This window comes from Podarcis liolepis (genome assembly GCF_965112155.1).
Source record: "Podarcis liolepis genome assembly, chromosome: 4".
NCBI lineage: Eukaryota > Metazoa > Chordata > Lepidosauria > Squamata > Lacertidae > Podarcis > Podarcis liolepis.
Genome location: NC_139558.1, coordinates 88993772 through 89011054, shown reverse-complemented (window position 1 = coordinate 89011054; position 17283 = coordinate 88993772). Strand labels below are relative to the sequence as shown.

Here is a 17283-nt window from a genome sequence, read left to right as displayed (position 1 = left end):
GACTCTAGGGTTGTGCGCTCATCTCACTTAAGAGGCCGGGAGCCAGCGCTGTCCGAAGACACTTCTGGGTCATGTGGCCAGCGTGACGAAGCTGCTCTGGCGAGCCAGCACCAGTGCAGCACACGGAAACGCAGTTTACCTTCCCGCTATAAAGCGGTACCTATTTATCTACTTGCACTTAGGGGTGCTTTTGAACTGCTAGATGGGCAGGAGCTGGGACCGAACGACGGGAGCTCACCCCGCCACGGGGATTTGAACCGCCGACCATATGATCAGCAAATCCTAGGCACTGAGGTTTTACCCACAGCGCCACCCGCGTCCCTATTGTGAATGCTTAGGCCTGCGCTAAGCAAAATGCAACCAATGGTCCAATCCTAGCCCTCAACTTCATTCCTGAAACCAAGGACATACAAGCCTCTTTAATATAAGGCATAGCTGCATTCTGAACCTGAAGCAGCACCCCAATTACAGAATACCTCCAGAAGTGCACTTATTTAGCCAGATCAGTTGGTGACATACCTGATTCCAAACATACAGTGAACATAATTAAATAAAGCTCTTCTTAACATGGTTGTGTCAACATCTTCATGTGTGGCCATAGTGTTGTACGTGAGGCTATAGACCATTCGGAACTTCTCATCCAGGAGATGCCCAATGTCGGAATAAAGCCTGTTCACAAGGGAGAATCCATGGTTTTCCCAGGTATAGTCCTGCAAAAAAGCACAGACTACCAATTTGTACATGGCATGTTTGAGCAGTACTGCAGAATGGTTTTGAAGACACACGATGCCGTTCTACTGCTGAAGCAAAACAGTGGAGGTAACAATTTGTTGTGTGCCCTTGTGTGAAATGCACAGGGCAAGGGGGTCCCAATTTAGTCTGATTATGCACCTGTATCCAAATGCATACTTCTGATTTAAGGTGAAGCATTATCAAGAGAAGAAATTGAATTAAGTAGGAACCGTGTATCATTAGAATGTATATAAACTGTAAGTGCAAATTTATATGTAATAATAATTGACACAATGAAGTTATATTAAAATATGAAAATCAATTTATTGTTGTTATTTTAAAAAAATCAATAACTTTTGAATTCAAATGTAAAACCTCTTTCTTGCTCTGAGATGAGCAAACTTGTCGTGATTTTTGGGAATATCCAACTGATGTACTTGCTTATTCTCTACTGAAAGAACAGCGAGTCATGAAAGCCTGTCTCGAATCAACTTTAAGTTGCACCGACCATTGCGTGGAAGTTTTGAGCAGCTTAATTTTGGAAAATGACTTTTCAGCTGTGGTAACTGACAGGAATATTAAGAGTGAACAGTAAACCCACGTGGATAATAGGGGTGTGCACTGGCTTTGAGTGTACCTTGAATTACAAATCAAATCAGGGTAGTTTGGGGAAAGGCTCTTATGTTTTTCCAAGTCAGATTGCACCGTTAACAAGGCATCGCAAGACAGCCAGGGACTTCTGAAGCTTCCAAGGTGATATTTATTTAACTGAACTCAATCAGATCGTGGGTGGCACCAAACTGGGTGGGTATCTGCCTAATATGGGGTGAATTCTCCACTCCCTCAGCAGCCCCCCATGCCCCATTCCACATTGTTCAACGAATGTCCCCATGCCCCTGAGGCTTTTGGGGGGACATGCATGGCTGCAGGTGGGAAGAAGTCCCACAAACTTCCTTAAATTCACTTAGCTCTAGACCTGAGCCACTGCGTAGTGAGTGTGCTATCTGGAAACTCTGCATTCTGACCTCATGCAATAAGCCACCTGGTTTTTCAGAGGGTTACAAACGTAAGCTACACCATGTTAAACGCACCTGGGCTCGGAAAGTTGGAAGATGCTCCTCACCCCGCCTGGCAAAGTCTTTGTACCCAAAGCCAGGATCTTCAACGTAGCGCGAAACGTCGGCTGTGGAAACTATTTCATCGTCAAATGCTGGCAAAGGAAAATATTGAAGCCAATTAAGTGTACTCTTCTCATTCCTCCTCCAAGGTGTAAACCACTTAGAAGTTTCTTTTGTCAATTAAGCAGTATATAAATCTTGTCGATTAAAAATAAAAAATAAGGTGCTTAATGGGAAGTATTCTCTGGAGTGGCATTCCATTTTATTCTTCCTGGCACTATTTCTACATACGGAAGTAAAGCAATGGCTCTGATTTGGGTTAGCCGCTTGACCTTTTAAAGGTCAGTGCCAGGCAAAACAACAACAACAGAGACCGCTGAAGATTTGTTCCCCACTGAATACACATAATAGAGGCTGAGGGCTGAACAGTGGCGTAGCGTGGGTTGTCAGCACCCGGGGCAAGGCAAGTAATTTGCGCCCCCTAACCCGTGGATTTGCGCCCCCTAACCCGTGGATTTGCACCCCCTATCCCTAACACCCAGATGTTGCACCCGGTGCGGCCGGCCCCCCCTGCACCCCCCACGCTACGCCACTGGGGCTGAATCCAATGCTAGTCCTACTCACTCGTTGAAATTAATATGACTAACTTATGTGCGTTAATGTCAATGGGTCTACTATGAATAGGACCAGAATTGGATAGTGTGGCTGTCCCTGTTGTGAGCAATAACATTTCTGTAGAACCACGATAGACACCCACTTGCTGCATCTTCTGGAAACAATCAAAGACATTTTTGTTCCAACAAGTTTTCCCAGGTAGGTGGCTTCTGCCACGAGTGTCTACTTTGTATTGCTTTTAAACCTACCTATTGTGCTATGTTGTTTTAAACTTTCTCTCTTTTTTTTGGCATTTTCATTGCATTTTGTACATCGTGTTGAGACATCTGAGGAGTGAGATTAATAACTAACTAACTAACTAACTAACTAACTAACCCTGAGGCAATGCAAGGAGCCGATAGGAAACAGACTGGAGATGTTCAAAGTAATCAAGAATGGAAGAGCCCTCCTGTGGTGCAATGGGCCAGTTTGTCTGGCTACCAACCCGAAGGCTGGTGGTTCTAGCCCACCCAGGGATGGCTGTGGGCAAAATTCCTGAATTGCAGGGGTTGGACTAGATGACCCTCGAGGTCCCTTCCAACTCTAGAATTCTATTATTCTAAGAGACATTGTTTTAAAATAGCTCTAACAGAGGAGTCAAATTTAAGAACCAGGTGATCATAAATATTATACTTCGGAACACTGTGCAATATATACATGCAACGGTATGGGACCAAGGCTTGGGGGTCTTGTGCTCTCCCACACTGCACACAGAACCTTAGAGTTGAATAAGACCTTATGCACACAACGCCTGGGCAAGGAAGCCCTGCTCCTCGATGATTAGAAAGGACCTCGGAGATCAGGGTTCAAATCCTCACTCAGGTATGAAGCTCACTGGGTGACTTTGAGCGAGTCACAGTGTCTAAGTCTAATCCTTAATCTTAATCTTAATACATTTAATTAATAAAACAGACCTAAGTCCAGAAAAGGGGTGGATAGGGACCAGCTAAACAGAGGCTACTTGAACAGGCATATACACACATAAGCCTCAAATCACAGTGAGTATCATAGTGGGGTGTTCGCCTAAGCCCTGGGGCTCACTTTAAGAAGGGGGGAAGCCCCTGTAGAAGGACAGAGGTCCTTGCTCATGACGCCAATTCAAGATTGCCAGCCACACACATGACAAGAGATGCCACAGCATGTCTGGCAGTAATCATTGTTAGCCCGGTTGAATCAGTAAGGGACAATCATGAACCACCCTGGCGTCATGTACTGTGGGATATCAGATGCACTGAAAAAAGAAATCCAGTCGACCCAACCCTTTAAATTAGAGCCATTTGGCTAGAGCGGAAGGGTTCAGCAAGTTGATTTATGGCTATGTAACCAAGCACCATGGAAGAACTTCAGCAACACCAGTACTAAGGAAGGCCAATTGCTCCCATCCAGAGATGACCTCCACCTCGTCGCCTCCTGTCTGCCAAGCGGCTTGAGCGCATTAATCACACTTCCGGAGAGCTGACTGCTGCAAAGTTACTGCAGTTGACCTTGATGGTCCAGCTTGGCTCACTTTCAGGAGCCCTAATGAGCCTGGGTGGGGAAAGTCTCCTGTGTCTACTGCTAGAAAAATCACTACCTGGGGGGGGGGGGGTCAGTTGATCCAAGAATCACAAGGCTGCCTTTATCCTCCCTTCTGGCTCATTAGCCAATCAAAACATAAATCTGTGTGGGAAGAAATCAGCTTGGCAAGCATCCAAATAGGTCCTCAGTGCAGTTGGGGGGGAATGAGCTATTGAGCCTGGGCTTATCCTTTGTTTCCTGGTTCCTGCAATCTGTTTTGAACTAATGCAGAAAGGAGGTCCATGCCTGCTTCTGCTTCTTTTAATGACTAGGCTATTAGACGCTGACTGTCAGGGATGAAATAATTTCCACCTTAAAGTTCCTTGCTTGCTTTTGAACTCTTCCATTCTAAGAGGCACAAGGAAATTTTTAGTTCACAAAATAAAAAACGGACCACTTTCTAACTGAGCTTCTTAGGCTGTGTTAGCCACCAGTCACTTTCAAAATCTAAAATCTTTTGCGTTATCTTTAAGTTAACTCTTCAAGCATCATGTGTGCCTGGATTGGCTCCAACATAAGATTTTCTGGAGCTGATGTGCCATTTTGGTCTTCAACAGTTGCCTGCCAACCTTTTTGGTTTCCCCAAGATTGCCACCTTCCTCTATGGCTACAGCATTTTAATGCATCACTCAACTGGCCCCGTGTTGGGTTGAACTGGGACTCACCTGGAAACACGGGACTCAAACAGCACAGAAGTGTGATGGAGAAAGTGCTCTAAGGTGTTAAATTCAAGGCCAAACTCTCCACCCAGCAAATGTTCTGCTAATAAATGTCAACTCCACCTGAACCAGATGTCAAAACCACCATTCTACTTCAGACACTAACATCTGAACAATTATGGGCATTTTGCCTGCAGCTCTGACAAGTTCTCTTTCTCTAAATATTTATAGCATGAATGCAGTAAGAAAAGGGTATTTTCTATATGCACATATGCCTATAAGCTCTTGGGGAATCCAAAGCAAATATTAATGCTGTTAAAACAGGCATACATGTCAGCAAAGATGGTTCAGTTATTCATGTCAAGTGTGTAAAGGCCATTCCGAAATCTTCTCAAGGTCCCAAATAAACCTCTTTCCTAAGGATTATTTACCTACAGAAGAAGGCCCTGTGGATTAGCCTTCTAGATATTGTGTTGCTTCAGCCACAGGTGGTTAATCAGGCTGAAGAATGTTCCAAAACTCTCCACAAGTTTATTTCGTTTTTTAACAGTAACATGTCAGAAAGAAGGCTAAGCTAGAGGCTGTCAAGCTACTTTTCTATGGGCAAGTTGTTGTTCTTAAACAGGGGAGCAATCATAGCTCTGTTGGTAGAGCATGAGACTCTTACAATCTCAGGTTGGTGGGTTCAAGCCCCACATTGGACATTGCAGGGGGTTGGACTACTAGATAATCCATGGGGTCCCTTCCAACGCTACAATTCTATGATACTATGAAACAGGCAGCCTCTGACCTAGTGTATAGCTTTATTCCAGAGAAAATGGATTCCTCTGCATGTATAACTTGGCTCCAATCAAACATCAGAAAGTGGAATTCTTGTTTTCCTTTCCATCTGTTTTTATTTAACTTGGTTGTGTGTGTTCTTTGCTCTTCAGCAAAACCTCTGAAAACTGGATTAAACGAAAGCAACTAAAACGAAAAGGAGCAGTACCTTCAGTGACAACCAGGAGGCTCTCAGTCTTTTCCTTTTCAAAGCGAGTATCCATTTCCTCCTGAGAGGCCTCCTCGTCCTCCTTCTCCTCCTGCAGCCTTTTCATTCTGTCCATCAGGGCCTCCAGCTCACTTAAAGAATCTGAGATCTATAAACACATCACATCCTTCAGGATCGAATACAGATCATTCCCTCTCCGGCCCCCAGTTCCATACTCAACATTTTTGGGGAAACGTTCAGGTCTGTGCACTGCATGCACTAACAGATTTAAAATTGCGCCAAGCAAGTTTTATGCACTGCCCAAATCATGCAAACGTTCCTGGGGCTCATTAAAGAATCCTACCAATCTGATCCAGCCACTCCTCTGGCTAACGGAATTTCAGCAGGCATTGCCCACAGATGTTTAAGTGTATTGTAAAAGCAGTTAAGAGAAAGGAACTTCCGTTCTGTTTTAAAATGAAAGCAGAGAACCTCCGGAAGCTTGTTTTTGGGTCTAGAATCACTTTCTGTGTTTGCAGCTGCAGAACCCACAAGCTCTGACCATACCCAGCCCGTTCCTTTAGTTCTTTTGTGCCAGGCTCTTCTTTGCAAATTCCAATCCAATATGCTGCTGTGCATTTGCCAGTTCAGCCCCTAAGAGTCCGCACACTGTCACTTTTGCCTCCAATCTACCTGTATCACTTTACTCTAAGCCAGTCAATGATATCTGATCCCTTTTTTGTATCCCAAAGAAGTTGTGACACATCATTTGAGAAAGCCACTTTTCATTTCATAAGTAAGTCACTATTACATCATGAAAACCATTTGTTACCTCTGCCTACTGACGTTTCATAAACATAATTGCATGATTTATATGGCCAGCAGAATCCTTGGTAAGGAATGCGAAAGCCATCTTAGAAAAGGCAATTTTTAGTCATCTGGAAGAACCCAAGAGCTCTTTGTAGCTCCTTCCTCTAGAAAGGTTTGCTGTTTAGGGCTATACAAAAGGGTCAGGCTCTGGTTGGAACAGGATGGAACTAGACTGTTGTCACTTGGAATAAAAACGGTAGCAGAGGAGAATTTGGTCATCCTAAGGATGAGGGTGAAAATGTTTATGATCATCCAGATGTTGGGAGGAGAAGAACTGAGCAACAGAGAAGAAAGGAGAAACATGATCCTCCCATGTTCTGGCATGGGTCTGCTCCTCCCAGCAACCCACTGATTCCTCCTGACCTCACATGGCTATTAAGTGCTTTCAGATGCAACCTCAGACACTGCCTGGGCAACAGAATAAGGCTCTTTTCAAGACTGCCTGTCATTTTGCTGGTTCCAATGAAGACACTAAGGTATGGGGAAATGGGGCTGGGAGGGAGGAGCGAAGTAGTGTTCAATCAGTTTATTATGGCCATAGACAAGCAGTAACAAAGTGGTGTTCTGGTGAGAGTTTGCACACTTAAGATTTGCGAAAGAGAAATATATTTCATGTTAGTGCTGCGTTTGCAGTCCGGTGTTGCTTCCCCTCCCCTGAAACGGACATCTCGATTCTGTCCTGCAGAGCTAGCTTGCCTCTCAACTGACCTCTCTTTTGGATCTGCCCACAAAACCCCACCCAACTCGGATCCCAATTCTTCTGGGGTTTGCGTTTCAGCTCCCTATTCCCCAGCCCTGACAAACACAGGAAAAAGCTGATCTCTCAACCACAAGCAGGAAACACACCTCCTCTCCACCCTGCAAGCCCCTTCAAAAAAAAGAAGAAAAAGTGGGACAAGCAAAATGGGAATTAAAGAAAAGAAATCTGGCAAGACTAACCCCAAAGTTGTTACTTATGAGGGATGCGTTTTCGATGTTGTTGTCATTGGCAAGGTCGCAGACACAGAAATTGTTAACTGATATGAGCCTGTAGCCGTTCGAGGTATCGAGATCTCTCTCTGGATTGATGCCACTACCAAAGACAAAGCTTGCCAAGGCATGGTAGTGCGCCAAGAGGACCACAGCATGCACCAGTTCCGGAAGAGACCAATTATTTTCCCCTGTCTTGACAAGTTTCTGAAATGAATGAAAAAAGGAAGACATATGCATATATGTTAGATGCAGACACAGGAAGGAGACGGAATATTCCAGTGGCAGGAAGGCAACAGTTATCTGGTCTCTTCCAAGTTTCCATTTTGAGAGGGGTAAGTTGGGAGCATTCAGTATCAAACGATGCCAGAAGGCTGCCAAGTCACAAGGGATATAAAATGTACAGCATGCTACCGTTTAAGAGAAAATTATATGAAAATGATATATCGATGGCATCTAACACCAAGTAAACTTGCAAAAATGTATAAAACCAAATCAAATGAGTGTTGGAAATGTAAAGAGAAAGAAGGTTATTTTTATCGTATGTGGTGGTCTTGTAGGAAGGTTAAGGGTTACTGGGAAATGTTATACAATGAAATGAAAAGGATGTCAAAAATAACGTTTGTAAAAAAAAACCCAGAAGCCTTTCTCTTGGGAATTATAGGGATAGAACTACCTAAATTGTATAGAAATTTATTCATGTATGCGACTACAGCGGTAATGTTACTTGCCCCAAACTGGAAAGAAGAAGAAGTCCCAGCGAAGGAAGAACGGATACAAAAACTTATGGAATACCCAGAAATGGCGAAACTTACCAGAAGAATAAGAAATAAAGATAACCAACTTTTTATAAAAGAATAGAGATGGCTTATGGAATATTTACATATATATTGTAAACAAATAGAAACACTGGCATGATTGTTGTAATAACCTGCAGCTACATAAGGGTATATATATATATAAAGAAGATAAATGAGTATGTTAAGTTAATTTGGATATGCAGACGATATTGTAAAATCAGTGAAATGTATATATCTGAAAAGTACAAATAAAATACATTTTTTAAAAAGTCACAAGTAAGCACTATTTAGGCTCTACCATCCTTTTCCAACCCTTGCCTTTTTCTGGGCAACAGATGGGAAGGGCAGTGACAGAGCATCTGCTTTGTATACACATTATCCCAAGGTCAATCTGTACCAAATCCATGTAGGACTGGGAATGTCCCCTACCTGACACCTTGCAGAGCCATTGCCAGCCAGTGCAGGCATTACTGAGCTAGATATACCAAGGTATATACTGGCCTAAGGCACTTTCCTATGCTCCTATGGGCTCTTGTGCCTTTAACCAGGATTGTAAGTGGCCGTTTCTGTATCCTGGATGCTCTTTTTAAAAAACCACTGTCTTCTCTCTCTCCCCCTGTTATTGCTTGAGCAAAAATGACTTAGCCATTACACCACTCTTCTGAAAAAAGCTTAAATAGGATTCCTAGGCAGGCCCACTGCAGAAGAAAGTCCCTACAAAGAAATTGGCTCCAAGGAACTCAAGCAAACAAACCCAAGCCAAGTTCATCAGGTTAAAAAAGAAGACGTTCAAATGAGATTCCCTCCTTCCCAGATCTTATTCCTTTTAAAAAACAACAACGCACACATAGACACTGTAGTAATTTACACATATGCAAATACTGGAGCGTTTCTCATTTGTAGTAAATACCTGAATGTGCTCTTTTGAAACTAGCCAGGGTCGATGTGCAAGAAGCTTATTGATTTCATTCAGGTTTTTCAGTCTTTGTGGAACGTATTCCAAGCCATTCAGCCATTCTGGGATCCCTCCAGTCTTCAGGAACTCATCCACATGCATGTTTATAAGGTAGGAACACTGGTGCCTGGCAGCAGCCTGGAGTCGGAAACAAAGATGAAAGTGAGCTGATCGAAACCTGCCTACTCTCCTTGAGGAAAGGAGGAGAGCGCAGGCACAAGAGAGAAAAATGCATTGTCATAAAGGCGGAGAACCACGCATTAAACACATGTGCAAGAAATTCCAGTTCGTTTTCTCTAACAGAAAGGCAGATGATAGAGCAAGAAACCTGTTTTGAAAAGCATGATTTTTAAAACCAAGCAAGCGATAAATGTGCATACTGAACGTCTGCAAGTATGCCCTAGCAGAGCAGCCAAGACACTTCCAGCCAAATCTTGCTGTGAATTGAAAACGTGGCCTTGGGAAAGCCACCAGCTTTGAGCCTCAGTCCTCCCATCTACACTATGGGGATAAGAATATTGATTCATTTTGCAGGACTTCATAGATTTGTTGTTGACAGACTAATATATGTGAAACACTTTGAACATATGAATGCTAAGTAATATATTTTGACTACTTGCAGGATGTGGCAATTTAAGGACTATGCTTTGCATTTTATTTATTTTAAATGGAAATTTAAAGAGGAGCAGGTGGTGTGTGGTGGCTCAACTGCTGGGCCTGGACTGGAGATATTGAAGTTCAGATCCTTACTGAGCCATAGCATATTCCAGCCAGGCAAGAACACAAAGACACCTGGTGTGGAAAGCAAGGCCAGTGAGGGGAGTGCTCTGAGGAGAGGTCAAACAGCCAGATAGAGAGGCCTGGGGAACCACATTCTGCCTTGGGCCTGAGGTTCCAAGGGAAGCAGATCACTGCTGAGAATTTATAAATTTATTCTGTAAATAAATAAAATTTATTTACTGAATAACCTAATCCATAAAACTTATTCAGAATGCAGCACTGAGTGTTCCTTTGTGTGAAATATGTATTTTATAATAGTATCCGGCACATAGTCCATGTAATTGATCGTAGGGAAGCAATTTCATTTATGGCTGCATGTCAATCACCTTGGGATGCAAGCTCTGGTATAAATCCCTTAATACTCTGGGATTGGTGCCTTTCTTCTGAAGCCAGGCTCGATCCTGCCTCAAGCCCAGCTGCTGAAATTTAAAGCTCTTAAAAATGCCAGACTTGTGAGATCTCACCCTTTTTCTTTTCTTTTTAAACCCTCACAAAGTGAAACAAATAAATGTTGGTTTGATTTGCAGAAGCGCTGGAAAGGATACAAATGTCAACTACAACCGGGAAGGAAACAATAAGAAGTAGAGTTTCTGAGTACATACCATGATTGCAATGTAGTGCCGGTAGGGCAAAGGAAGAGGCCCGTCCATACGCAACATATAGAACTGGCTGCGAAGGAAAGACTCCAGGTATTGAGTGTGTAAACTCATGACCTGGGTGATGTTGTCTAGGCGGCCCGATGTAGAATATTCTTCCACAAGCAGGTGCATGCGTTCATTCAGACTGTTGGCTTGGATAACCTACAGGGAACATAAGCAAAACAAGCTAGCTAGAGATGATACTTACCTCTATACTGTACTATAATCAGTCGTACTAACAGGCTAAAAAACAGTTTCTATCCGTGGGCTGTTAAGCTGCTGAATGGAAAATAATATAGTGTAACTGACTTTTGGGGTTGGTGTGTTGTGAGTGCAGTGAGATTGAGTGTTGGGGGGGGAGGGAGGCTCGGTTAATTTCATTGTACACAGATTGTACATTGACAATAAAGGTGGTATTATTATTATTATTATTATTATTATTATTATTATTATTCAGAAACACACAACGGAATGTATACTTGCATGCCCAAGAGGCTGGCATGAAGAACGCAGGTGTAAGTGTATGTTTACACCAGATCCTAGCCCCGTTCAGTGGCAGGGACAGGGGCTACTGCTCTGCCTAAGCCTGGCAGAGGGAAAACAAGCCTTTAAATCAGAGTTCTATGCCAGGTTGCCAGGTCATGTGACTGAGCTGAACAGGCGAGTTTCCTAGGTGAGTTTCCCTTCTGGAATTCTCATCCAAGAAATTTAAGCCAAGCGGTCACCTGCCTAATATAAACCTGGGGTCAAAGCTGTTTAGACACTCAGGAAGAAACATAGGGTGCAGGGGGGAACATCATTCAACAGGAATCTGTCCCGTCATCATTATTGCACATTTAAGGTGCGGGAAATAAACTTACTTCCTTTTCTGGTATAAAGGCACTTGGTCCTCTTGTCAAAGGCAGAGACACTCTGATTTTCTTTTCCTGCAGAAGAAATAGCAGATGCAAAAATTACCATGCTTTCAAAATATTAGGCCTAGAAAGCCTGCCCTATATTGAGTCAGACCATTGGTTCATCTAGCTCAGTACTGTCTCCACTGACTGGCAGTAACTCTCTCTAGGGTTTCAGGCAGGGGACATTTCCTGCCCTGTTTGGAGGCGCCAGGGATCAAACCTGGGACCCTATGCATGCAAAGCAGATGCTACAGCCCTTCCCAGGCAAAATGGGCAAGGTTGTGTCTTCACTGAATTCTGTATGAAGAGATGGAACACTTCTAGAAGCCAAGCCTTATGAGGAACGGTTGAAGGAGCTGGGTAGGTTTAGCCTGGAAAAGAGGAGACTGAGAGAAGGTATGATAAAGGTAAAGGGACCCCTGACCATTAGCTCCAGCTGTGACAGACTCTGGGGTTGTGGTGCTCATCTCGCTTTATTGGCCGAGGGAGCCGGCGTACAGCTTCCAGGTCATGTGGCCAGCATGACTAAGCCGCTTCTGGCGAACCAGAGAAGCGCACGGAAACGCTGTTTTACCTTCCCGCCAGAGTGGTACCTATTTATCTACTTGCACTTTGTCGTGCTTTTGAACTGCTAGGTTGGCAGGAGCAGGGACCGAGCAATGGGAGCTCACCCCGTCACAGGGATTCGAACCGCCGACCCTCTGATCGGCAAGTCCTAGGCTCTGTGGTTTAACCCACACGCCATCCACAGCCGTCTTCAAATATCTCAAGGGCTGTCACATGGAAGATGGAGCAAGCTTCTTTTCTCCTGCTCTAGAAGGTAGGACTCGAACCAATGGCTTTAAGCCACAAGAAAGGAGATTCTAACTAAACCTATGGAAAAACTTTCTGACGGTAAGAGCTTTTAACATTGGAACGGTCTCCCTTGGGAGGTTGTGGACTCTCCTTCCTTGGAGGTTTTAAAGCAGAGGTTGGATGGTCATCTGTCATGGAGATTCCTGCCTTGCAGGGGGCTGGACTAGATGACCCTTGGATCCCTTCCAAGATTCTATGATTCTGACCTGTATGACCTGGCCCCTCTTCCTGTTGTGGGGCAAAGATTCATCTACCATGCAGTACCTCTGAGAACATCCATAGCACATCAATTTCAAATAGCACTACCTCAAATCATCAGGTATGACATACTGAATAGAATGGGTGGTGCTAGAAGAGGGCAGAGCTTGGAAAATACCCAGAGGAGCAGCAACAGCTAGACTGTGAATTCCTAGGATGCTGGAAACCAGTCCAGCTTGCCAAGCAAGCTCCCCACTATGTAGCTTGCAGCATGGTCAAAACAATGATCCCAGCAAGAAGCCACTCACTTTTAAATATCTGTTTTTATACGCTTTTTTTTTGTTAGGAAAATGTTTACTCCAATGCAATTTACACAGAGATGTGATAATCGTATGCCATTAATACAAAACTATTCTGTGTAAATTAGGGATGGGTGAATCCGTCCATTTAGCTTTATTTCAGTTTCTCATTTTTTCCAAATCTTAAATCGACTTAACTGTACAGTGGTACCTCGAGTTAAATACTTAATTTGTTCCGGAGGTCTGTTCTTAACCTGAAGCACCACTTTAGCTACTGGGGCCTCCTGCTGCTGCCGCACTGCCGGAGCACGATTTCTGTTCTCATCCTGAAGCAAAGTTCTTAACCCGAGGTACTATTTCTGGGTTAGCGGAGTCTGTAACCTGAAGCGTATGTAACCTGAAGCGTATGTAATCCGAGGTACCACTGTATTTCTATATCTGCTTGCAGCTTTTTTTAAAAAAAAAGCCCCCATGAAAATTCATCAACATTTTAGTGCAAATTTCCCCTAACAGTTATTTGTACGCAATTTCGCCTAACTCAGTAGTTCTGCAAAACAATATGTTATGCACCCCTGCCTGAAAGCAATCCTACTCGCCACAGGTGACCAAGCCATCTGCAAGCCTGCTGTAAGACTGGACAAAAGAACCCAAAGGGGTTTTGTTTTTTCACATATGGGCAGAGAAGCACATTCTACACACATAAGCAATTTGTTTAAGGGCTCCAAAAGTCATTAACAACGCTGCAGTTCTTGGAAAGTTATCAGAAAACTATATTGTAGCAAGTTCCAAAAAGAAGGGGGGAGGGCAGAGAAGGAAGTGAAGCCCTGCCAAGTTAAAACACACACACACACGCTATGTCAAGCTTCTTGGACAGAAAAGGCAGAAACGTATGAAGAACTAATGCAAATTGTTTCCCAAGTGGTGAAGATTTTGGACGAGGAAACATACAGAAAAGCACAACCAAATGCTTGCTGCCTGGGAAAACAGCAAGCTGTAGGCTGGCCACCCGTTTATATAGCCTCTTTTTGCAACAACTGAGCCAGGAATGGCTCGAGTTCTCTTCGCCTGATACTTTCCCACTCAATTCAAAACAAGTTCTGATTTAATTTAATTAACACGTTGAGTAATACGCTGCCCTGGCTGTGCAAGTAGATGTCTCCTCATCTCACAACGCAGGGAATTAACTCTGTCGTTCTTCTTAACCCTTCACGGGTTTCCAAGAGCTGGGGACCTCGCGTTGTGTTCCGCTGCCTCCACATGATCCTGGCATCAACCTCAGACTGCCAGTATTTTGTGGGAGGGATTCAAGTGCACACAAGAAACTTAGATCTGGGCAATTAAAGTGAATTAGTTGTACCTGAGATGAGCAGATAATAACCTCCGATGTTATTAGGCTCTTGTGTTTGTAGGGGGGAAGAGTTCTAGGGTTTGCTGCTGGGCTGACTTATTTATTAAACACCACCAATTCCCCTCCAAAGAAAGTTGACAGGGTGAAAAAATTGACCCTGATGCTTATTATGTACTATTAAGTATTCTTTCGACATTATGCATTATTATACATTGCTAATTATTATGAACCGTGTTTATATAATTATATTATGCTTTTTGTATTTAATGAAGATTATGCTATGTATTTGCATTAGGTGGTTTATGTTGCTATGCTGTAAAAAAAAAAAGAGGTGGCCTTTTGAAGAAGGGTGGTATATAATTTCTTAATGGTTATTTTTTTTATAATAATGCTTTGCTGCTGTAGCACAGCAAATCTACTTTTAAAACAAAACAAAAACACTTCTCCCTTGAGAGGTTGTGGGCTCTCCTTCCTTGGAGGTTTTTAAGCAGAGGCTGGATGGCCCGTCTGCCATGGATGCTTTTGTTGACATTCTTGCAATGTAAGGGGGCTGGACTAGATGACCCTCGGATCCCATCCAACTCTTAAGATTCTATGATTCTGTGTCCATGACATATCCTTCTCTCTCACGGTTCCACTTCTCCACTGAAAATCTCCCCCTCGCAACCTCCACTCTGTAAAGGAGAAGAGGAGCCAGTAGTCAGAAACTGAAGACATGTGGTTGGAGGTGGGGATTTCTGTTGAGCTCCAAGATACTCTCTGGAACAAGATTTCAAGCCTGGGTCAAAACAATAAGGGCTTTTTCTTTTCTTTTTTTGCGACTTGTCAGGTTTTGAAAAAGAAGGCGTGCCATGCAATAATATTGTATATCTGAGGCTTGGTTTAATTGAAACATTGTCTATGTGCCCTTGAGAAGGGATTGGAACATAACACATGTGAAAATAAAATTTCAACCTCAGGCGGAAGTTTACTTTCGGAGGTGCAGCTTTCATCCATGTTTGGGGTTAGCAGCAACTGACAACCTATGTGCAAAATTTAGCCTCTAAATGAGTGCTACCTTATTTCCTCCATCCTCCAGTTCCCAACTTTGCATCGATAAGGGTCAGTTTAGAGGCAGGACAGCAGTCCCTCAAAGCCCTACTTCTTAGAAGTGACCTTCCAGTGAAATTATTGACTTGATCAAAAAATAGGTGCTTGGCTACTAAGTGCTGTGTGTGTTTAAAGTATTTCCTTTTAAATCCCACTTTTCCTCCAGACAGTCTCCTGCTCAGGTACTAGCCAGGCTCAGACCTGCATATCTTCAGAGATGGAACTACATCAGACAACTCCAGATACATTCTCTGGGCTTGAGCCATTCTCTGATTGCTATTGTTCCAGGAAAATATGAATTGGTGCAGTTCCTATGAATTAGGTACATTTACGAGTCGTGGTTGGGGAAAAGAGGTAGGAATATCCCCCCCCCCCCCCGCTAATGAAATGCAGCCTTTTGAGAGTGTTTATTATTTAGAGAGCTGAATGAAATAGTGGGAAAACATCATAGAGCTGTAGGAACTGCAGCTTTCTGCTGCATGAAATGCCAACACTTATTCAGCTAATGGTCTAAGTCAGGGATTCCCAAACTTGGGTCTCCAGCTGTTTTTGGACTGCAACTCCCATCATCCCCAGCTAGCAGGACCAGTGTTCAGGGATGATGGGAATTGTAGTCCAAAAAACACCTGGTGACTCAAGTTTGGGAAACGCTGGTCTAAGTAACCTAATGGACAGTAAGTACAGTGGTACCTCGTTTTGAGTCCGCCTCGTCGAGCGTCCATTTCGGCAAACATTCGCGGCAAACCTGGAAGTACCAGAGCGAGTTACTTCCTGGTTTACTGCTCTGCGTGCATGTGCAGAGTGGTGCGTTGTTGTGCATCATTTTCGTCTAGCATCCGGGGCTCTGGAATGGATCCCGGTCACAAAACAAGGTACGACTGTATGGGGGGGGGTGGACTGAGAAATCAGATGATTAACCTGGTGCCTTACTAGTCTGCAAAGGACTTCGAACTAGTTTTATGGGAGGCGGAGGCACATGAGGAGCGCATGGAAGATGGTAGTCCAGCCCCACCCCAGTGGGCTATTAGGACATCCCGTTTGCCACAGCCATTAGTCCCTCCCCACTATAGGGCTGGCACCAAGGGACTGTGATAGTGACCAGTACTCTGTCAATCTGTCCTGGATGCTTTCCAACTCTACAATTCTATTATTCTTAAGGGGCATATTCGGCAAACCCTGCCTTATACAGACTTCTTCCCTGAGGAAGACTGTGCTGTGCACAATATAATATCCCAAGGCATTTTATGAAAAGGGGGGGGGAGGAGCCAAGGTATGATCCCTTAGAGTCCTTGTGCCATCCTGTTTTTAAATAAATAATGTATAAGACTCTAGGTCTCCCTGCCTTTATGCAAGCCGAAGGCGAACGGCACCTTGGCAGAAACAGAACCACAAACTTGGTTGGGATGCTTTTCTACAAGGCACGTGGCATTTCAGAACCTTAGAACGACATTGCCTTCAGGCAGGTTTAGGCAAGAAACAGAGGACTGCTGGGCAGGCAGCACAGAAGAGAATCAGCCATTCTGCAGGCAAGTCGGTTGAAGGGAGCTCATTAGATGGCAGCACTAAACAAGCTATTGCTCGAGAAAGCTATTTCAGATACGTGCAAATGTATCTGCACAAATGCTCCAGAGATCATCATAAACATCCACATTTAACCTAGAAGAAAATGGGCCCTTCGTGTCCCATTCAAGTCATTATTATTTTAACCACAGGGATCTGGCATTCCTGTCTGGGTAAGGGTCATCCGCACAGCAGTGTGGGAGGAAGGTGGATCGGTGCCCCAGGCTACCCCCAACCCCTTTAGCGTGAATGAAGCTGCAACTCCCGCCCTCCCCGCCCTTGCCAATCTGTTCCATAGACCACAATTGCAGGGCCAAAGTAATATCCATATTTTTTTTG

At 43.9% G+C, this 17283-nt stretch overlaps 1 protein-coding gene across 1 annotated transcript in view; it reads right to left on the bottom strand.

The window, feature by feature from the left end:
• The window catches only part of SESN3 (sestrin 3), a 67158-nt gene that overhangs the window by 10738 nt on the left and 39137 nt on the right, over window positions 1–17283 (bottom strand). Inside the window, exons 2-8 of the mRNA XM_083499759.1 lie at window positions 11560–11625; window positions 10664–10861; window positions 9237–9419; window positions 7497–7733; window positions 5709–5856; window positions 1824–1942; window positions 520–710 (exon numbers count right to left, since the gene is read on the bottom strand). Coding sequence (XP_083355885.1) covers window positions 520–710; window positions 1824–1942; window positions 5709–5856; window positions 7497–7733; window positions 9237–9419; window positions 10664–10861; window positions 11560–11625 — 1142 coding nt within the window. The remainder of the gene's footprint in view (window positions 1–519; window positions 711–1823; window positions 1943–5708; window positions 5857–7496; window positions 7734–9236; window positions 9420–10663; window positions 10862–11559; window positions 11626–17283) is intronic.